Source organism: Mercurialis annua, linkage group LG2 (assembly GCF_937616625.2).
Source record: "Mercurialis annua linkage group LG2, ddMerAnnu1.2, whole genome shotgun sequence".
NCBI classification, from domain to species: domain Eukaryota; kingdom Viridiplantae; phylum Streptophyta; class Magnoliopsida; order Malpighiales; family Euphorbiaceae; genus Mercurialis; species Mercurialis annua.
In genome coordinates, this window is record NC_065571.1 from 52,967,497 (window position 1) to 52,989,544 (window position 22,048).

At 31.8% G+C, this 22,048-nt stretch overlaps 3 protein-coding genes across 4 annotated transcripts; 1 reads left to right on the plus strand and 2 right to left on the minus strand.

Moving 5' to 3' along the window:
- Positions 1-422: 422 nt before the first annotated feature.
- Positions 423-4,198, minus strand: LOC126668721 (uncharacterized). The gene is made up of 4 exons (XM_050361903.2): positions 3,682-4,198; positions 3,406-3,562; positions 907-3,047; positions 423-719 (listed from the first exon to the last, which is right to left on the minus strand). Exons 2-4 carry the CDS (start codon positions 3,545-3,547, stop codon positions 423-425), a joined length of 2,580 nt encoding a protein of 859 aa, XP_050217860.1. The 5' UTR covers positions 3,548-3,562; positions 3,682-4,198.
- Positions 4,199-7,442: 3,244 nt separating this feature from the next.
- On the plus strand, positions 7,443-11,392 carry LOC126667965 (oligouridylate-binding protein 1-like). 2 transcript variants are annotated; one of them, XM_050361121.2, is made up of 12 exons: positions 7,443-7,708; positions 7,974-8,035; positions 8,302-8,404; positions 8,523-8,599; positions 8,680-8,741; positions 8,831-8,918; positions 9,021-9,096; positions 9,198-9,228; positions 9,749-9,868; positions 10,335-10,414; positions 10,482-10,655; positions 10,904-11,392. In XM_050361121.2, exons 1-12 carry the CDS (start codon positions 7,631-7,633, stop codon positions 11,201-11,203), a joined length of 1,251 nt encoding a protein of 416 aa, XP_050217078.1. In that variant the 5' UTR covers positions 7,443-7,630; the 3' UTR covers positions 11,204-11,392. The 2 variants fall into 2 exon arrangements, with proteins under 2 accessions (XP_050217078.1, XP_050217077.1); XM_050361120.2 differs by having other exon boundaries at positions 7,445-7,708; positions 10,332-10,414.
- Positions 11,393-14,722: 3,330 nt separating this feature from the next.
- LOC126670301 (FCS-Like Zinc finger 14-like) lies at positions 14,723-15,870 on the minus strand. The gene is made up of 2 exons (XM_050363998.2): positions 15,236-15,870; positions 14,723-15,109 (listed from the first exon to the last, which is right to left on the minus strand). Exons 1-2 carry the CDS (start codon positions 15,796-15,798, stop codon positions 14,962-14,964), a joined length of 711 nt encoding a protein of 236 aa, XP_050219955.1. The 5' UTR covers positions 15,799-15,870; the 3' UTR covers positions 14,723-14,961.
- Positions 15,871-22,048: the final 6,178 nt, after the last annotated feature.

The following is a 22,048-nucleotide window of genomic DNA, read 5'->3' on the forward strand; positions in this document are numbered from 1 at the left end:
ATTTTCTTCTCCAGGTTTCCTTCATGTCTCGATCGAGAAGCCTTTGTGAGGATGCTTCTCGATCGAGACCCTATTTTTAGGTAGCTCTCGGCTTCTTTTGGAGACCTTGGTCTCGATCGAGAAGCTTAGAACAGGGGCCTTCTCGATCGAGACCTGCATAAAGAGTGGCTTCTCGATTTGAAAGCCTTGTCTCGATAGAGACCTTTGGTAAACCTTGGGTCTCTTTCAATCTTGCGTCCTAGCTTCCGTCTTCTAGATTTCTTTGATACTTCGCCCTTTATTGATCAAAAACCTTCATAATCGCTCCGATTACCTGAAATTGCACGCACACGTAATAAGGCATACAATTGCTTTAAAAACGCATATAAAACGTTCGAAGCGATGCTAAAAAGACTCGAACCGATAGGAGTATTCCACTCCTATCAGGCCTCCGCTAAATTGTTCAGCAATATGTCACACTTGACTTGCGGCCTGAAATGTGCCCTGGACCAATGCTCCCTAGATCTCTCCTCAATCCAGTTGTAGCCCGCCGTATGAGTATTCTCCAAAACTTTCATGGCAGCATTCAATTTGGATGTGTAGGTTGCAATCCCAATGTTCCATATAAGCGGCTTTAAATGTTGCAAGTGGAAGGTGGTTCTGAAATTTGCCCACAGATGCCTCCAGCAATACCTGTGCTCTGAATGTGGAAAAAGCGCGTCCAGTGCATGTATGAGGCCCTGTAGAAGCACAAGTTAAAGACATTAACAAATGATCAACTGTGGACCCTAACGTTTAACAGATGATCAACTGTGGACCCTAACGTTTACTAAATGATCAACTATGGACCTTACTCATAAAAATGCACAACTATGGAAAGCAATTACCAGCTTATATAATGAATGTTCTGTTATGGAAAGCAATTACCTTCTGTTTGTCTGACATGAAGGTTGTCCTGTTGCCCAGATGCAAATCAGCCTTCAATAGCTCCAAAAACCACATCCAGTTTTCAGTATTCTCAACCTTCACCCATGCCATAGCCAGAGGATACATGCAATCATTGGGGTCAATCCCAGTTGCAGATAGCAACTGACCCCCATACTTCCCCTTCAACCAGCAACCGTCCAGACAAACGATCTGCCTCAGCCCATTCCGGAAGGCATTCTTCATTCCAGCCAAGCACATGTACATACCCGCAAACTTTCCTCGAGGCTCTTTAAAATCCACTGTGCTCCCCGGATTGGTTCGAAGGACCTCCCTTCGGTAGTCATACAACTTAGCATACTGCCCATCCTCATCCCCCTCCAATTTTCTTACAGCCCTGAGTCGTGCTCTTCGTGCCGTCTGCACACTGATCTTCTGCTTCAGCTCCCGTGCAATCTTAGCAACAAACTGCTCAGGGTTGTAATCTGGATTGGCCCTAAACTCCTCCAAGAAACTCTCAGCCAGATAGGCACTGGTCATGTGGAAATTCGATCTTCTCTTCGGGCAAGTGTGTACCAAGTTCAGGGTCTTCACTAGGAATGTTTCATCATCCGGATCTGACATGTTTTGCTTGGATGCAAATATTTCAAACCGACACTTAGGTACATTGTCACTCTTGTCAAAGCACTTAGCCCTGACACGGGTCTTCTCGTTGACAGGAAAATGCAGTTGATACCTGTGTTTGATGCCCCACTGCCTACATGCTTTCTTGAATTGCTCTCTGTTCACAAATTGCAATCCATTCTTGAAGGTTGGATTTTCCATCTCTTTCTCCTCGTTGAACATCCTGAACTTCACCCGACCGTCACCGTCAGACTCGGAAGCCGTGTTGTTATCATCTGAAGCAATGTAGTCCGAGTCTACCTCCTCCTCCTGCTCGTCAGCTTCTGGATGTATAGTTCTATCAACGCCCCCCGGGCGAAATTCTGCCTGACTCTCTCCCCTTGGTCTCCCACCAGATCTCTGTGAAGATCCAACATCTACATCATCCTCATGTTGGGCATCTGGTCCCTCTTCAAAATATTGGCCCGTCGATCTAAGCTCCGTTATCAAATCGTCATCGTCGTCCCATATGTCGTAGTCTGGGTCGACGATGTAATCTTCGACATTTAGCTCGACGTCGTCAAGAGTTGGCTTCTCACCCTCATTCTTCCCCCTTTGACCGGAGTGTTCCTCTGCTTGAACCTCATTTTGGTCATCGTCATCAAACAGCCCCTCCATGCCCTCTAGCTCCTCAGCCATATGATCAAATAGACCCTGTGCCATCCTCTCTAGAGTTGAAGGGGGACAATCTGGCCCCCCTTCTGGCACCTCCCCCTCTTCAGTAACCTCTTCCAATCTGGCCTCAGACTCTTTCTCTGTCCCAACCACTTCTTCATGTTCATTTAAATTTAAACCCTCTGCCAGCCCCTCCTGCGCCTCATCCAGCCCCTCCTGAACCTCATCCAGCCCCTCCTGAACCTCATCCAGCCCCTCTTGCACCACATATACAACTGCAGCCTGCACACCCTCTTCCAGCCCCGCTACTGCATCCTCCGGCTCTAATGCATCTATAACTGGTGCCTGCACATTGTTGCCGTGCCACTCAATCAACAAAACCCCCTCAATTTCTGGTAAAATCACAGGTGGCCCCTGATCTTGAACTGGTATATTCACCTCTACCCCTGGCCCAGCCTCCGGGTCCACAAGCTCCTCAATAACAACAGTACTAGGGGGGAGAGGAGGAGGCTCCAAGTCAAGCTTAATCTTTTCATGTAACTCTTTAATGTCCTTGACAGAATACTCCCTTACGTATACCTCAACAGACCCTGCCTTTAATCCTGTCACAGCCATTTCCCTGAAATCTTGTTCATGGTTTATCGCCTTTATCCCATCCCGGTATTCGATTCCCTTCGGACACCAATGGTAATCAACAATGGCTTTTCCGCCGTATAGCCTCCTACACCATGTGTCAAGGTTGGACATTTCAATCTCACCAATATGGTATATCCTTCTTTGAACTTCCCCACCATAATAGGCCAAGTCACCAAGATCCCCATGGTGATGTAAATTAATCTGGAATAATTTGCCCCCTCCTGGTGAAACTGCAAAAAGAGAAAATAACCAATGCATTCATTTCTAAAGCAAACCAACAAACCGCACAATTGGATACGCCCACCAACATAACAACGACAATAAATTCTCTATATCCTAAACAACCAACACAGCAACAATATTTAATTTTAAACAGGAACAGACCAACAATAAACTATTCATAAAACCAACACACCACAATAAAGTATTCACAAAGCCAACACAAAATCCAAATTTTCACCAAAAGCAAGCATATAAAGAAATATTATCACAAATGGACCCACAAAAATCATACTTCATTTTCAGCACACCAGTTCAACATAAGTGGTCCTAGAGGTTATGAGGTCAACATTTACACAAGTTTCGTACCTTCGACTACTTCTTGACTGCTTTCACTATCAGTATCATGGAGTTGTAAAGGGTTATCTCGACTATTTGACCCTTTTTCCCATCTCTTGTCTCTTTCACTTTGCCTTTCCCGCTCCCTTCGCTCTCGTTTTCTTTTCCCCATTTTTTCCCTTTACACCTGCCAACCACAAGCCTGTTAAAGTTATACATTACACGAACCAAATAACATAAACACAAACCCATTTTCAAAAATTCAAAAAAATTTCCATTTTCAAGAAATTATAAAATGTTACATACCCAGTTGCTAAGAAACGAAGAAAACCCAAGAAGACGATCAAGAAACCAAACCCTAACAGGAAACTAAGAAGGCGACGAAGAAACGATCAAGGCGAAGAAGAAACGAAGTAGGTACACGAAAAGAACAGAAAGGACGTTTTTTTTTGGGACAGAAATAAAATCAAATAAACTAAGGGAGAAGAAGAGGGAAAAGTTAAAAATGTTAGAGAGAGAAAGTGATTTTTAACCGAGCGGTAAAAATGATTTTTTTTTTTTTTTTTTTTTTGAAAAAAGTCAACCGACACAACCTTACACAGCCTTACACATTCTTACACATGTCTGACATGCATGCAGAGTGGCTTGCAGAGCCGTCAGTGAATATATCGTGCCACGTCATCATTTTGCCAAAATATCGGCGAGAAATGGGCTCAGGGGGTTTACGTGCAGCCGTCACAAAGAATAGGGGGTTTACTGATCGTTTTTTTTTATCAGGGGGTTTAGCGTAAGGTACCCCTAAAGTCAGGGTCCGTGGGTGATTATTAGCCGACACATGACATAGGATTTCAATCTACAACGCATGTCAATTTGCATTTTTATTACTCTTTCTTTGATTCAATTTAATTTTAAAAATATATTATTTACAATTGAATTTATTTGACAAAATTTGATTAATTTTTTAAAATAAAGCACATACAAAAGAAAGAAAACGAGAATGCATGATTCTCATAATTTATATCTATTCTATTAAAATCCATTTAGAAATGTAAATGTGATTAATCCTTCAAATCTTTCACTCACGTGGAAATAAAATTTTCATTTCTCTGAGAATCAAATCAAAATTAATAAAATATGATTGAAAATGAACAAAATTATATAATTTTACAAGTATTTTATAAAAATAATTTAATATATATCTATTTTAAAAATGTCTTTTTAAGTTTTTAATTTATTACAAAATTTATTTAATATTATATAATAATTAAATTGATTATCATCCCTAGTAGTGTGCATTTGATTCAAACTGAACCAAATTTTTTTTATTTTAAAATTGAATTATAATTTTAAGGATGTAAAATTTCCAAATCGAGTTGGACTGTTTGTTTTGGTCGGTCATTTAGTCCAGTTTTGTTTGTATTATAACTTAATTAAAAATTGTCTCCAAACTAAAACCAAAGTAAATAATTCCATTTTTTTTTATAATATCAAACTAAACCAAACGGAGTTGAAATTTATATATTTCAATTCAAACCGAACCAAAAATTTGATTTTTTTTTCAAATCAAACATACTCATCTGCCTGGTTAGATTTTTGGTTTAATTCCATCATTTTAGTTCAATTTATATTTAAATTTAACTAAAACATTTATGTTTAAAACCGAACCGATCCGAAAAACCCAATTTTCAAAATATTAAATCGGACCAAATTTGATTTGGTTTTATATACTATACATTTTTATTTCTATATATAATTTACTAAATTAAGCAACATTCGAAATATCTCTATTAGTTCTCATTTTCATTTCTATTTTTATTTTTATTTTTAATCGGGGCCTTAAATTATTAGATGGGCCGGGTGTTGAATTGAATTTGAGGATTGATCCTTAATTCAAGACTGACTGCTATCTAATATTCAAATTCCCCATGATGAGTCCAATGAGCAATGTAATCTCTTTTATGAACCTGCTTGCTATCTTTGGGCCTTTTAGGCTCAATGTGTGTTTAATGTAATATGAGAGATGAATATATAGTTTAACATCTGAACTTGTACCCTTTTACCCATCTGACCCTTAAATTTAATGTTTCACCTATCGAATCTCTAAATTTATTAAATAACCTGATTTGACCCCTGAATTTGATAAATACGTAAACTTTTGAACCCCTCTATGCACGATTTCTTCTAAAATGTTTCAAGTGACAGGTAGACACGGAGAGATTCAATATTTACGTATTTATCAAGTTCAGGGGTCAAATAAGATTATTTAACAAGTTCAGACGTTCGATAGGTGAGACGTTAAAATCAAAGGTTATATGGGTAAAAAGGTACAAGTTCAGGGATCAAATCATATATTAAGCCTAATCCTGAGCCTAGTCCGAGCTTGGTATAAATTTCATATTTATCAAATTTATACTAATTTGGGTTGGACTTTTACGGATATGTGTGAAAAACTAACATAATAACAGAAATTCGAGTCCATTTATACAAATTTATTACGGGCTCAAATTTAAACTGGGTTTAAAATAAAAATTAAGTGTTCATGTTCGGATTAAACGGACGGGTCTGGATAAATCAGGCGAATATTCGAAACCATGATCACGTATACTACATGCACACCAAAACAATTGTGTGACAATTGATTTGTGATATTTTGCCATTCATTTATAATAATAATTATATAATGCAACTGTTGCGCCACGTTATTTGTGCAATATTTAATAAGGTGTTAGCATGTTCAAATGTTTAATGATAAAAGAAATAAGTAATAAATAAAAATTTCCTATCGCAAATTATTATTCGTTTGTTGTAAAAATAACGTGACACATCCGTTGTGGGATAAACACTCTATTTATAGCCATTGAAATATATCCCAACAATTTGTTTTTTTAGTTCCCTCTCCGTGATGATGATTGCAGGGGGAGAAATGGAAAAAGAGAAGAAAGAATATGAAACAGAATGATGATGATCGAACGGTCATTTCTTCTTTCTCTATGTTTCTCCCCTAAACTCATTGATCATTTCATTTGTTCTTAATTAGCATTTTGGCCACCTCAAATTGAAATAACACATTTTTTGTATAGCGAATGATAAGATTTTTTTTAGTACAGACAAAAGAAAGATAAACATTTAAATTATTAAATTATAGATATTTTAAATGAATCCAAAAGAATTTATCCATATTTATACATCGGACTATTTCAAAAAGGTCATTTTTTTTACTAAAACACAAATTTAAACACTATTTCTAAAATATAACAATTTTAATTATGGAGGTATTCTCCGTCACTTAAATGCATATATAACACTAAATAAGATATACAATATTTCACGTAGTCGTCGCGATGGCACTAGCTCAAATGACATTTTTATTATTTTTAATAAAATGACATTTTCGGTCAACAAGATTAGAGATAAATGCTAAGTTTAATGAGTTTGAAAAAACATCATTTTATCGAAATAAAAACGAAGCCGCTCGAGTTACTGACACAATATCAATTATGCGTATCACTTATCCACTCGAATACTAAAAGACAATTTCAGAGTCAAAATTATCAAACATATAAAAATGCAGTAGTTTATCAAATTTCCAAAGCGGGGTCATAATATTTTTTTACGAAAAGATTTTTTTTATAAAATAATCTTAATATATGTATAGTAGTTTAGAGCCAACTGTTTCAATTAATTTAAAATTTAAACTACCTGTCCATAATTTTTGATTTAAAAATATTTAACAATCGAACCTTAAAATTATATAAATTAATATAATTCCACACTACTAGGTAACACATTATAATTTGAAAAGCTAAGAAATTTAAGGTTAAATTATTTATTTATCAAAACTAAACTTTTAAACAAGAATTTTTTTTATCATGATACCGTTTAATTTTACTATGTTTTTCACAAATATTATATTTTGAGATATAATTAAAGATATAAAAAAGTAAAATGCATAAAATTTAATAAAAAAAATTAGAAAGATATTTTTGTTTAATGGGGAGTAATAATTAAGAGAAAAAGTATAAGTGGAAAAAATGAGACGAGACAGTGTCGTCTTCTTCTTAAGAAAAACAATAGGAGACAATCTCTCTCCTTTTTTTTCTTTCTTCTGTTTTCTTTCTCTCCCTCTTTCGAGGGTTTTTTTTCTTTTTTTTTTCTTTTCATTTTTTCTTTTTTGTCATTTTTAGTTTACAGTTTGAAACCCTAACCCTAAAAATTTCTTGATCACTCGCCATAATTTGTAATCAGCTTGTAGACGATGATGCAGCATCATCATCGACTTAAACAACAAGCCATGATGCAGTACCCTCACCCCGCTCTCCTTGCTGCTCCTCAGGTTCTCTGATTTTTTTTTAATTTTTTTAATGACTCAGTGTGCTTCATTTCTGTGTATGTGATTACAAGATTAGCTTAATTTTGTCGCCTTAGAATCTTGTTTTATTTCATTTATGCTCTGCTTGATTACTAATGATGTTGATTTGAAGTAAAAATGCTGAGAAATTGGAGGTTATGAACTTGATTAGGTGTTTTTAGGGTTTTATTAGGGTTTTAATTCTTTTTGTTCCCTTTTTTTAGTTTTTATGTTTTTATAAATTTTGCAGATAGAGCCTATCTTGAGTGGAAATCTGCCTCCTGGCTTTGATCCGGCTACATGTCGCAGTGTGTGAGTCTTGTAGCCTTTTTTTTTTCTCTCTTAAATAGAATTTTAGTTGTTCATTGTTTAGCATTCATACCTTAACTGGGTACTTAAATTTCAAATGAAAAGATTATTTCTTTTATATATGTTATCTGTTTTTGTTTTAAAAAAATGGTGTGTCATTTTGTTGTTTACTTGCAGTTGACATACTTTTATGCATACTTTATTTATCCAAATATGCTCTTGAATTTTCCGATTAAAGATTTTGTTTTTGGTGGAATAAAAAATCGTAGGTATGTTGGAAACATCCACCCTCAGGTTACAGAACCTCTGCTTCAAGAGGTTTTTTCGAACACTGGACCCATTGAAGGATGCAAGCTGATTAGGAAAGAAAAGGTCATTTTTAAATTTAATGCAGCGTTTTCTATCAATGTTCCTTGCCTTATTTATTATGTCTTATTGGATGCATTCTTTCTTGTTACTGTTATGTTACTCACTTTTGTTTTATTTGCAGTCATCCTATGGTTTTGTTGATTACTTTGACCGTCGATCAGCAGCTCTTTCTATTGTGACCCTTAACGGAAGGCAACTGTAAGTTGAAGATTCGAACTTTTCTGAGGCCTGTTTGAAGTTTGTCATTTCTATTCCCTAATTTATTAATTCTGTTACAGGTTTGGACAACCTATTAAGGTTAATTGGGCTTATGCTAGTAGTCAAAGAGAAGATACATCAGGTAGATAAATGCGACACATTTTTTGTTTCTTAACTTGTTCTATTTTATCAACGTTTCTCATATCTTAATCAATCTTTTCGTTGACACAGGCCATTTCAATATTTTTGTTGGTGATCTTAGCCCTGAAGTTACAGATGCTACACTGTATGCCAGTTTCGCTTCGTATCCCAGCTGCTCGTAAGTTATTTCTCTCATTTTATGCTTCTAAAACTAATTTGATTCTTTTCATGTTAAATTTATGTCATCTGGATGGTAATGTTATCATTGCATTCCCTGCAGAGATGCAAGGGTTATGTGGGACCAGAAGACTGGACGATCAAGGGGTTTTGGGTTCGTTTCTTTCAGGAATCAGCAGGTAGTGAAATGCTTTACTGAAATCTTATGAACTCCTCCCTTTGCAAATAGTTGCTCTCCCTTTTTAAAGCTTAGTATTAATATATTTTTCCAACATGACAGGATGCTCAGAGTGCAATAAATGACTTAAATGGTATGGAAGTTTCCATGTTTTGATACTATTTTTTTTACTGTCCTTTTTTATCCCTATTTTATTTATCATATGAGCATTATAAAGGACGCCATTTCAACAGAAGCACGGAGCATAATTTTCTTTTGAATTACTAACTTAGATGAAATGTGCGTTGGTTGGGAAGCTGGAAAAGCTGAACAGTTATTTAAAATATTAAGCTTGTAGTTGATTAGCAGTTGAATTTACTCTAAATGGAAAACCTTATGGGAACTAAGGCTGCAATAATTGTTGTTTGGAACTTCAAATTGCTTCTCCAGGCTGTTTTCTACGTACAGCTACAGCTTGGTGCACGGGACCGATATTTATGTATATCGGGCTCACACATTCCTATCATTATCTAGGAAACTTACATGCTCACACATGTGTATTAGAATATCTTATGTTTATGGCTGTACACATCCTAGTCTCCGACAGATTTCTTGTTGCGTAGAATGTCTTTAATTTTTGCATTACTCAATTGTGTTTGGTTTTGGTATTGCAGGTAAGTGGATCGGAAGCCGACAAATCAGGTGTAACTGGGCTGCAAAAGGTGCTACCTCAAATGATGACAAGCAGAGTTCTGATGCCAAAAGTGTGGTAGAGTTAACAAATGGAACATCGGGTGAGTTCATCAATCATGACAGAACCTTTAGTTTTTTTGTTTGGATATCATGCTTATCATCTTCTGTTATGTTTTTGACTAACTGTTTCAGTTATGGAATTATCATTTGCCTTACTCTAAAGCTTACAGATCCAAGTTTCTTAATCATGGTGCCTTAAGAATTGCAAGAATATATATCTTTCTGTAAATGTGCAGTAGCAAACGATCTCCCAAATGGCATTATTATGAGATGTAGATTCTGTTTTTGAACCTGTTGAAATAATCTTACATTGCTAACAGTTGTTTGTTTCGATGGTACTTATATGGGCCGCTAAGTTCTTCTTTTCCAGTATTGGTATTGATGTTGGGTGTCCCAGGGTGATTATTTTAGTACTATTTGTATCTGCATAAAATATGCAGTTATTGCATTACACGTGTATCATCTTCCCATGTAAAACTTATATGATACTTTTCTTTAATGTAGAAGACGGCCAAGAAAGCAATGATGATGCACCGGAAAACAATCCTCAATATACCACTGTTTATGTTGGCAATCTTGCTCCTGAGGTAAGGACTCATCTTTAATTTACATCAAGCCTTTTTCTTTCTTTACTCATGGACATATGATTTGCAGATTACATCTGTGGAGCTTCATCGGCATTTCCATTCACTTGGTGCTGGGACTATTGAAGATGTGCGGGTCCAACGTGATAAAGGTTTTGGTTTTATAAGATACAGTACACATGCTGAAGCTGCTCATGCTATTCAGATAGGAAATGCTCGTATATTGTATGGGAAACCAATGAAGGTGATTTCTTCTTTTGATGAAAATAAAATAAAACCCTTTTTTTTGTTATTAACTTCATAATGTTAAGGATTTATCTACATTAAAACAAAACAGTTACATACTTGAAAAGAAATATAAGCTGTATAATCTAATTACTATATGCTTTCTGCTTATTTGACTCTATTCTAATGGTCATACGGGTTTTTATGCAATTCCGTGCAATTTTCCAGCATAAGAATAATTTACATAAGATTATTTTGATGTTGCAGTGTTCATGGGGTAGCAAACCGACTCCACCAGGGACGAGCTCTGGCCCTCTTCCTCCACCACCTGCGGTGCTTATGCCAGGTCTATCAATGCCAGGTGTATCAGCTGCTGAGCTTGTAGCCTATGAGCGGCAGATGGCTTTAAGTAAGATTGCGGGTGCACAAGCTCTAATGCTTCCACAAAATCAACATGCTTTGAAGCAGGCAGTCATGGGAATGGGTGCAGTTGGTGCGAGTCAGGCGATATATGACGGTGGGTTCCAAAATGTTGCATCAACACAGCATCTTATGTACTATCAGTAGTAGTATACTGTTACCACAAACTCCCCTTGAGAATCTGGGTAGGGAGGAATAAACAAACATCTGGACAACTGTAGGACAAGTTTATGTGATGTGCCTCGCTAGGTTGCTGTATTTATGTTGTGTTTATGGGATGATATGTTCGCATAATGAGTCGTAATTATACAAGCTTTATGTTTTTCTTAAAGTAAACCATTAGCTTCTCTTTGGAAAATTACTGGCTATGCAACATAGGAATCTCAAGTGTTTAGCTGCATGCCGGCGGTGGTTACTCATCTCCCATGGAAGGTGTTGAGCTTTCAAAATGTATACTTTAATCTGTCAAGGTGATGAGCCAACTTGAACTTTATTCTGGACCTGTAATTTTTCTTTTAGGTAGGAGCGTTTAGCTGTTTTTCATTTCCAGTACGTAATTTTAGGTGTACGAAAATGTAGGTTAGAAGTTGGGGATAATTATCTAAACCTCTTAAGACGAGGTTAAAATAATTCAGTCTCTTTTTACATTTAAAAAATACTATAAATTTTTCTTTATACAAATTGATGAAAACACAAAAATCAAATATTTTTTTGAGAAATAGTTAATAATTATTTATAAACAATAAATTATCTATAATTATTTTAAATTTGCAAATTTTTGATATTAATATTATTATTATTTGAAAATAATTGTTAAATTAGGATATAATATCAATTTTTTTCAGAAAAAAATACCAGAAAAAATTTAATTTTGTTTATTTAGTTATTTTATTGCTGAAAAAATTTAAAACCTTCAATACTACTCTCTCCGTCCCATTTGTTTTTACACACAGATTAAATAAACATTTATTATCTTTGTCTTTTCATATTTTTTATGTTTTGCCTTATTTAGAGTTCTTTTAAGATGACTAAAAAAGGGTAAAAAAAAATTTCAATGGAAAAATATTTCAAAATTAGAAATGAGTTTTTTTTTTTTAAATGGGACGGAGAGAATATATTTTAGTGTATTGATAATTGATAATTTTTTTAATATCATTTCATATCAAATAAAATAATAATAATAAAATTTTAGGGATATTTGCAAAAAAAAATCTGAATGTTTCACTTTTATAGCGACTTAATTTCAACGTTCAAACATTATAAAACAAAGGATTAATTCCATATAAAATCACAACCTTTACACATTTTTTCATTTTAATCATATCCTTTAAAAAGTGTCAAATAAAATCACCACTTTTCAGTTTTTTGCAAATCTATCATCGATGAGTAAAATTCGATGTCTTTTTCCTCCCAAATAAATGTTTTAATCTGATTAATGCCCTATTAACACATAAAATACATTTCTCTTACTTTTTTCTTGTTGATTCCGGTTGTCAAGTCAATAAAGATATACTGAATTTTCACATTTGTGATAAATTTACAAAAAAATAAAAGGTGGTGATTTTATTTGACACTTTTTAAAGAACGTGATTAAAATGAAAAAACATGTAAAGGTGGTGATTTTATATGGAATTAACCCTAAAACAAATCCCAACTTTGTTCTTTTTTTTTTATTTTGTTTGTCTCAAATTAAATGTTAGCAATGTTTATTCTAAAATATATTTTTAACCTCTCGTTAAATAGTTTCTCTTGAAATATAGAATATTTAATCTCATATAATTTAAAATTAGTATAATTCAACATGAGAATTCATATTATTTCTTCTAACTCTGATTATAATAATAACTGATTCAATATCCGAATTTATTACATTAAAACTACTTAAGATATTAGAAATTTTAACTTCATATAGTCAATCTATTTAATACTAAAATAGTCATATTGATATACTAAATTAGTCGTATTGATATTAATATTAATATTCATATTAATATTAATATATTACCAAACAATATATATCCAGTACATAAATAGAGGACACAAATTTTAATTTATATGCGAAATAGGACTCTAACCCCTGATATTGAAATGTTCAACGATTGTCATGTCCGTTAGGCTATATCCTAATATACGAAAAATTTATAAGAGTTCTATCACCTCTAATTAAATTCTTTAAAAAAAAAACCCTCTAATTAAATTATTCGTTGATATCATTAAGCTTGTATATATGGACACTTTATTATAAAGCAGAGTTAGAAGTTGAGAGTTAAATTTTGGGCACACATATTTTTCTGGCTCTAAAGCATAGATTCGTTTTTAGTTTAAAAAGGGCGCATTATAATACTTTAAAGAATAGACCAACAAATTCACGTGATAGGAAATTTGGTTCTTATTCACCAAAAGTTGCATATATTTGCAAAGTATTTTCAATTTTTGTTATTCTCCACACATTTAATAAACACGAAATAAACATTGATGATGCGGTTTTCAATGTAAAGGTGTTCTTACACAACTGCATCAAATATAAGTTTTCTCTATGATTAAAGGAAGAGCCAAAAAAATGAAGATATTTGCTACTTTCATATGGATAATGTTGCCCGGAAATAAAAATGTCGATATGAAAATGTTAAATTTAAAAAGAGATAATGATTTTTTAGAAATGAATTATAAATATAAGATTTTGGAGTTTTATAAATGTTGACAAAATACCGAAAAATAAAAATCTACGAGCTTACGTGCAACATGGCTATATAATAGTATCCAAAGGCATATATGTGGTGAAAATAGTAGTTAAACCATAAAATGAAAAAAAATTAGAGAGTTTTTTTTTCTTTGAATAGGCTCACAAGCTCGATCGTGTCACTTAATTTTTTTTTCTTTATAAGGGAAATATTCAATAGGAGATTTGAGACTTTTTACTTCAAAAAATTTGGTATTGCGATTACACGAAAACAACCGGTGGTTGGAAAATAAACGGGATAAAATTGTCAGTAATTTTTGACGTTAACTTTGCGCCTTGTTTACCGACGAGTTCCGTGGATACTTATTACTATCGATTACTCATTTAATCATAAAAATTTATTTTTGTTAGTAATATGTTGTTTTCTAATTATAAAATATAAAGGAAAATCTCTAAAAAATAAATAAAAATAATTAGTGACTGACGGCTATGAGTACGGCCCCGGCCACCGACCCACCCGTCCCTACGGTGCCGCCTCTGGGTGGAGGTTTTGCTTGTATTCTCCTGTTTTTATTTTTCTGTTCATTCAATTTCAGTGGGCTGGTTTTCTGGTTCGACAGCCCTCCAGCTGGGTTATGCATAATACATGCAACGTACAAAATATCCGATTCTAATTTGCAAATATGCTTTTTTATTTTATTTTTGATTAGTATATATTTCAAGGACTGTCTTCTATCAGGTATCGGTCCTACTCCTTCATAATGGGTCACTATTTCAGCAATTAATTTCTTTTGTTTTTGTTTTCTTCCGTGTCTTAAATTATTATTTCTGAATAGACTGATTTGACATAAATTTATAATTAAATGAATAAGTTCAGACTGTAATTTCCTGAAATTCTCTCGGAAAAAGCATACACATGATTAAGAAATACCCCATTTTTAGGACTCAATTGATAATAGTAACATAATTACTACAAACATAGAAAGAAAAAAAAATGCAAATTTTTCATTATGAACAACTTCATAATTAAACTCTACTACAAATCCATCTTATGGATCAAAAACAAAAATTGTTTCTTCTATTTATTATATTTAATTTATCCTCTCAAAACTGAGCTGATGAACCTGTTATGTATAATTAAGTTACTTGGCTCTAGAATATATTATATATACTTGATTTGATGTATATATTATATATATCCACCGCAGCATAATAAATTCAGGGACTAAATTGCAAGAATTCCCGTTGAGAAAATAGGACTTGCGGTTGAAACATCCGCAGATCTTTGAACCTCCGATCTGCACTGTTCTTTACGCTCATCTACTATTATCTGACTCGATCTACACTCCATACTGCAAAACGCTTTTTCCCCTCTGCAATCGTTAAATACAATTTAAAATCAGTTTGTTTAATGTATTTATACGTACACATATTAAGAACACGGATTAATAAATATCGAGAAAAGAAAAAAGAACTTGAACTATAATTAATTTAATTACCTGTACATGAAAATATCTCTGCCTTGAAGTTTTTTCTTGCATAAGTAACAAGAACTGAGAAAATCTGAAGTTGGATATAAAGAAACCTCATCTACAAGTCTTGCTGATGATGATGATGATTCAATTCTTGAATCAAATAAAATATTGTGTCCGCCATGATCGTAAAAAACCTTGGTCAATGATTTATTATCATCCCCGTGCCGTGTAACGTAAGTATAATCCTCCTCCAAGCTATCCATATCCATGTCCAAATCCAAAATCTCTTTATGAATCTTGACCGGAATAGGATCTGACCGGTAACTAGGGCTAAAAATTGCGTATTTTGCAAGAATTTCATGCCCGCCATTACCAGATTTCTCAAGAGCTGCAACTATGCCCAGTCCAACTCCACCAAGATCGTAATTCTTTAAACCCCTCGGTGATTGAATTCTGTAGTCCACCGGACTTCTTGGACTTGGAGTTGGAGTACTAATTGCAGCATCCAAGAATCCGCCGGTTTTGTTGCCGGAGACCAATAATTCTGATAATCTTCCGATCATCGGATTGGTTCTCTTGCTAAGCATGGTGTGGGGTATTGTTTTTGAGTTGTGGGAGATGGGAAAATAAATCTCTCCCACAAATGATAAATCCTATGCTTTAGTCTCCAATTTATTATGGAGTTGTTGGTGCCTTTAGCCCACAGTTTATTTTTTATTTTTTAATTATTGGAGTTATGTGGTAATTGATTGCTTTAAAAGACTAATACTATTCAAGTATTATTGGTGTTAATAATGTAAGCATATTATAATAAAAATTAGGGAAAACTCCTCCTGGGACTCCTTTATTTTATAAGTTTTATTTATAAAATTTTTATCTTAAATTTATTCACATTCATGTTCTCTACTCGCCCACTTTCGATTTTCACGCTCATTTGTTGGAATCAGAAAAAAAACCTTTGCGAGTAGAGAGACAAAAAAAGATCATGAAAATAAAAAATCAGGTAAGTAGAGTAACTGAAAAGTAATATTTTTACGATAGAGATTTTTTTAACAAAAATAGTAAAATATGAAAGTTTTAGGAGAAATTTAGCCTAAGAATGAAAATAAAATTAGATTCCAAAGTTGATTTATGAAAATGTCACTTCTCTAAGTGGGTCCATTTGATTGCTTAGGAAAACTAATGATATTCAATTATTATTGGTGTTGATAATATAAGCATATTATATTATAATAAAAATAAAATTAGATTCCAAAGTTAATTCATGAAAATGTCACTTATCTAAGTGGGTCCATTTTATAATATGTCCACGTCTAATGATTGGGACCGCTTATTGGTGGATGGCCTACCAATGAGTACGAAAAGATTCCTAGAGTAGCTAGAGCCGTTGATAGGAGGGATACGTGTAACGATCGTGTTGCATGTTGAGTCAGCAATTATTGCAGAAGACCATTAGGGAGTTGAGTGAGCCCACTGAATTTGAGGCCCATGATTTTTTGGCAATTGAAAACGACATCTTCTTTTGCCGGTTTAATTAGGGTTCTTTCTTTTTACAATCTTCCCCACTCAAAAGGGTTTGTTCCTCCGCACCTATTTAATATAGTGATAGAAATTTGACATTTTTTTTAATAAGAGAATAATGATACATTTATGTTGGAGAATTACTTTAGAGGCCCATCCCCAGTCGTCATTAATCTTTATTTTTTTGGTAATTGTATTGTGCATCAAATCGATCGGTTTGTTTCGATAGTAAAAATATTAAAAGTAATCGGTTCACATAAAATATATACCGAATTAAAGAGTAAAATTCGATTCAATTTGGTTTGATTTTTTATTTAACCGAATTACAATAATAAAATTTCCTTTTAAAAAAATAAAAGAAGAAAAAATTACATATTAAATTTAGAAATCAAATATAAACTACTTATAATATATTATATATTTTAAACTATTGGAGCACATGCAAAACAATATTATTTTTTTAATAATATTATTACATTTTTTTAAATAAAAAAAGGAAAATTGATATTTTTAAAATTATATTAATAAATAATCAAACCGATTGTTTTAAATTTGATTCGATTTATTTTTTTCAATTAGTTTGGTTCTGTTTATTAGTGCATCCCTAATTAGCATTTTCTTTTCATTTGATGTGACTAGTTTTGCTTTAATAAAATTATTGTACAATCAATTAACACAAGTCCAAATTGAACAAACACAATACAACTAATTCACAAATGTCACCTGAAGATAATAAATTTAATAAAGTAAATGATAATATTAGTGAAGTGTGGGTTCCATCAAAGATCAATGTATCTAATTTAAATATTTAATAAATAAAAGATATATTTTAATTAGTAGATACCCACTTCATAAAGCAAGTAGTTTAAGTTGGGAAGTTCGAAATTATACTTTATAAGTTTGTTTTAAATACAGTGTTGTTAAGGTAAAGTTCTAATTTTAGAAAAAGAAAGTAGTTTAACATAAGAGTAAAGAGTAGGTGCAATGGCCAAGACTTATTCAGCACCATCAATCTTATAAAACTCCGCAGAAAATTAAATAAAATTCATCTTATTTATTTTATAATTTGGCCATCAAATTTTAAAAGGGAAAAGGAAGGCAATGTTTAAATAATAAAAATGAATCGTCCGGTTTAACTGATTCCATCAAAACCAAAAGCATGTTTGCTTCAGTTCTTTTCTAATAATAAAAAATATGATAAATTTATTAAACTGTTAAAATTAATAATTAATGAATGGGTTGAACAGTAAAATTGTCTGTTTTTTAATTTAGGCTTAATTGCGTAAAAAATCACAAACTTTAGCGTGTTTTGCAAATTTAACATAAACTTTCAATTTTGGCAAATTAATACACAAACTTTTGATTTTTGTCAATTTTAGCACCGATCAATTTTTTGTGAAAAAAAATGCTGATGTGTACACCGGAATAACCACTATTCCGGCGTCCACATCAGCATTTTTTTCTATTTTTTTGAAGGAAAATTGATCGGTGTTAAAATTGCAAAAAATCAAAAGTTTGTGATTTAATTTGCCAAAATTAAAAGTTTATGTTAAATTTGCAAAACACGCTAAAGTTTATGATTTTTTACGCCATTAAGCCTTTAATTTACTGTTAGATTATAATACATTTATTAGTTGGAGTGCAATAAATTTGTCAAATTTTTCATTTATTTACTCGTTGAATTTTTTTATATATATTATAATTTTAAATAAAATATATATTATTTAAATAAATTTAATTTATTTAACTAATTAAAATGATAGCAATCGAGTTAAATTATAAATCAATGACCATATTGGTTTGATCAATGGTTTGATTTTTAAAATGCTCAACGAAGATATATAAGGGGCCTTACCTATCTAAATAAAACATTAAAGAAAATGTTTAATATAAGAAAGAAGCATCATAATCAAATATATATTTAAAATGTAGTAATGTAGCATATACTAAAGTAATAGTGCAATTATTCAAAATCATAAAAAAATAGTGCAATTATTCAAAATCATAAAAAATAGTGCAATTATTCAAAATCATAAAAAATAGTACAATTATATATCTCCCTATTTTTTAATTTAGTGGTAGGTATATATTGAATTTTTAAATTTAAGTCAGTTTTCAATCCTTTTCTCCTTTTATAATAAAAGTATTTGGCAATTATTTAGGACATTTAGGACTTTTCCAACCCATCATAATAATATTCGAACCTAAAGTTTAGGGATAAAATGTCTCCAATTGAATGCCAAATTTCACACTATTCTTTTCAGCATTGTACAAGTACGGAAAGTTCTTATCTAGATTTGGTTCATGAAAAATTCATGAATCTATCCAATAAGGTGTTAGAGAAATGAAAAAAAAAAGAAAATAATGATAAACGAGAAAATTATGTTAGATTTTCTAACACCTCATTGGATAGGTGCAAGGAAAATTTATGGACGGGACTAAGTAAGAATTTTCCGTACAAATACAATTACCAAATTTATTGTAATATTATAGACTATAGTAATATTTTTTTATTTTTCTCCTAATATGTCTGTCTTGCAATTGTGTTGTATACAAAATAATCATTTGGTATTTTTATAATGTAAGACTTTTAGTCAATTAAAACAATGTATACATCATATTTTATATTATTAAGTACTCCCTCCGTCCCACTCTAATTGACAAAATATGGAGTTTTTGGTGTCCCATTCTAATTGACAAAACTAACATAACTATAATTTTTTTCTTTAATTTTCCATCTTTAACCTCATTTAAAACCATGTCTTTTATGAAAAATGGTGAGTATTTAATGAAAATTTGACTAATATATACTAATAGCATTAATTAGCTCCATTATCAATAGAAGGGTATATAAATAATTTTTTATGTCATTTATTAACTTGTCTTGGTTATTGAAATATAATTATTTTGTCAATTAGAGTGGGACGGAGGGAGTATAATTTATGAAATAATAAGCGAGCATGTAATTGTTAATAATATAACATATGATGTATACATTGTTTTCTTATAATAAGTGAAATGGTAAACTATAAATTGTTTGATTATAGTTTCACCATTTTAATATGAAAATTATACTTACAAGTGGGCTTTAGAACACTTGAATGAGCTTTTTCTTGCCCGTATTGTTTTGGGCATTTCTAGGAAACAAAGACTCGAAGTCTATGCTTAACACTGAGTCCCTTTAAAAAACAAAAATAAAATAAAAATAAAAGTAGGGATGAGTAATGTTGGGAGGGTGAACAAACAGTAAATTTGGTTAAGAGTTAATCGAGTTAATTAAATAATTATTCAATTAATTTTTTTTTTAACTGAATCAACTTTAACTGAATGAACTAAATCATAAAAATATCAAAGTAGCTTAATTTTATTAAACCGACAAATATATAATTAATAATAATTATGAATAACTAAAAATATTAAATATTTGTTTAGTTCAATTAATCAATTTTTTTAAACCCTTAACCATAACCAAATTTTTTTGGCCTAAATCAAACTAACTAAATTAATTAAAAAAAAATCTGAAATAGATCGGTTGAGCCGAATTATTTAATTTAATTGATTGTTTACTCACTCATACTTTTCTATTAAACTTAAAATAAATAAACGTAAATGATATAATTGAATTGAAGTGAATTAAATTGTAATTTTATTTTATGTTTTAAAGTTAAAATAAATTAACATAATTAAAATAACCGAATTAAATTGTAATTTTATTATATTTTTATAATTTGGAGGTGATTGATGACTATACTTACACTTTAATTTAATTATAACACGAACTTTAATATTCCCTCCATTTTTTTTAATTGTCCATTTAGCAAAAGTTGCACATATTAATAAAGTGGAGTTTTTGTTTTAAATTATGGGAGTAAATACTCATATAACCCTATTATATAATAAATGCTTATGTAAATTGAGTCATAGACTCATTTATTAGGGTAGGGATAAATTTGAAAGATAATAGCTAATGTTATCTTAAATTTTTAAAAAGACAACTATTGATGAAAAAATGCATTTGCCTAAAGTGACAATTAAAAAAAATGGAGGGAGTACTTGACAATGTCAGTAACCAACTTTCATTTTTTGGTAAATTGGTATATCGACCAATCATGCAACAACACGTGGTTGTATATTACAATGTCCATGTTAGTATTTTTTTTTATCTCGGTATACCAATTTGCCAAAATATGAAAGTTGGTTACTGACATTGCTAAATTTCAAAGTTCGTGTTGTAATTGTAAATTAGGGTAAAGTTTATGATTTAATTTGCAATTAACCCATACATATAATGCTAAATATATAAAAAAGTTATAATTTATATAATAAATTGAAAATATATAATACATTATACACATAATTGTTTGTTAACTAGTAAATGACAAAATTTTAATTTAATTAAACAAATAGTAAAAAAATAAAAAAAATAAAAATAGATATACACTTTTTTATTTCCATATTTATTAATATATAAGTGTATAAGAACAATTCAATAAATGATTTCTATTTTAAATTTAGAACTAAATTACTAAAATTTAATTTAATTTAATAAATAGTTAAAAATTGAAAACATAATATGGAGTATCTGTCAATTTCTATCCATTTTACATACTAGATTTGCAGCTTTATCATATTTAAAGCTGAATGAATATTGATGACAAGGCGTTTATCTTCAATAGCTAGAACTCATATATATTTGTCAAATTCTTTTAGAAGCAAACTGTTTGCACCGGCCCAAAAGGGTTGCTGGGTCAAGAGTTTCGTGTGGACTTATAAAGGGGTCAGGCCCAAAAGAAAGCCTTTTTTATTATTATTGCCTTTTCTATTTTATTAGGAGTTTGTAGCTCATTAGGAGTGATTTTTTTTCAGAGTCTTAGTCCTAGTTGAATTAGGAGTCTTAATTATGAGGAGCTATAAGTAGCTCAGAGCTTTATTATTTTTGTATCAACAAATCAATCAATCAAAAACCAAACCCAGTGCTTTTTATCTCGCAATCCCCGGATTGCTTTAATTTAGGAGTAGTTTTCGGTATTAATCTTGCCTGAGTTCTTAACTCCCAGATTATTACTTCTTAGATCACGTGGTTAAGTGTTTTTAACCAAACAAGCCCTGTGAATATCTACGTAGGTTCGTTAAAGTATCAGACCTCAAACCGATCCCAATTATAAATTCAAAGATTCGAGTCCGGAATATTTCCAGGCGAACATCTTTTGGCGACTCCACTGGGGACTAGTTTATGGTTAGCACAAAAACGGACTTTAAGGACGATTCCAGGCACGCTCGGTCCATACGCCGACAACAGCGGAAGGAAGGTGACAT

Coding starts and splice junctions, on each gene's coding strand:
- LOC126668721 (XM_050361903.2), bottom strand. CDS start 3,547: ATGGGGAAAAGAAAACGAGAGCGAAGGGAGCGGGAAAGGCAAAGTGAA. Junction 3,048..3,405: donor CAGTCAAGAAGTAGTCGAAG/GTACGAAACTTG, acceptor CTCTTTTTGCAG/TTTCACCAGGAGGGGGCAAA. Junction 720..906: donor TCATGTCAGACAAACAGAAG/GTAATTGCTTTC, acceptor GTGCTTCTACAG/GGCCTCATACATGCACTGGA.
- LOC126667965 (XM_050361120.2), top strand. CDS start 7,631: ATGATGCAGCATCATCATCGACTTAAACAACAAGCCATGATGCAGTAC. Junction 8,919..9,020: donor GCTTCGTATCCCAGCTGCTC/GTAAGTTATTTC, acceptor CATTCCCTGCAG/AGATGCAAGGGTTATGTGGG. Junction 9,869..10,331: donor GTTAACAAATGGAACATCGG/GTGAGTTCATCA, acceptor TCTTTAATGTAG/AAGACGGCCAAGAAAGCAAT.
- LOC126670301 (XM_050363998.2), bottom strand. CDS start 15,798: ATGCTTAGCAAGAGAACCAATCCGATGATCGGAAGATTATCAGAATTA. Junction 15,110..15,235: donor AGAGATATTTTCATGTACAG/GTAATTAAATTA, acceptor TAACGATTGCAG/AGGGGAAAAAGCGTTTTGCA.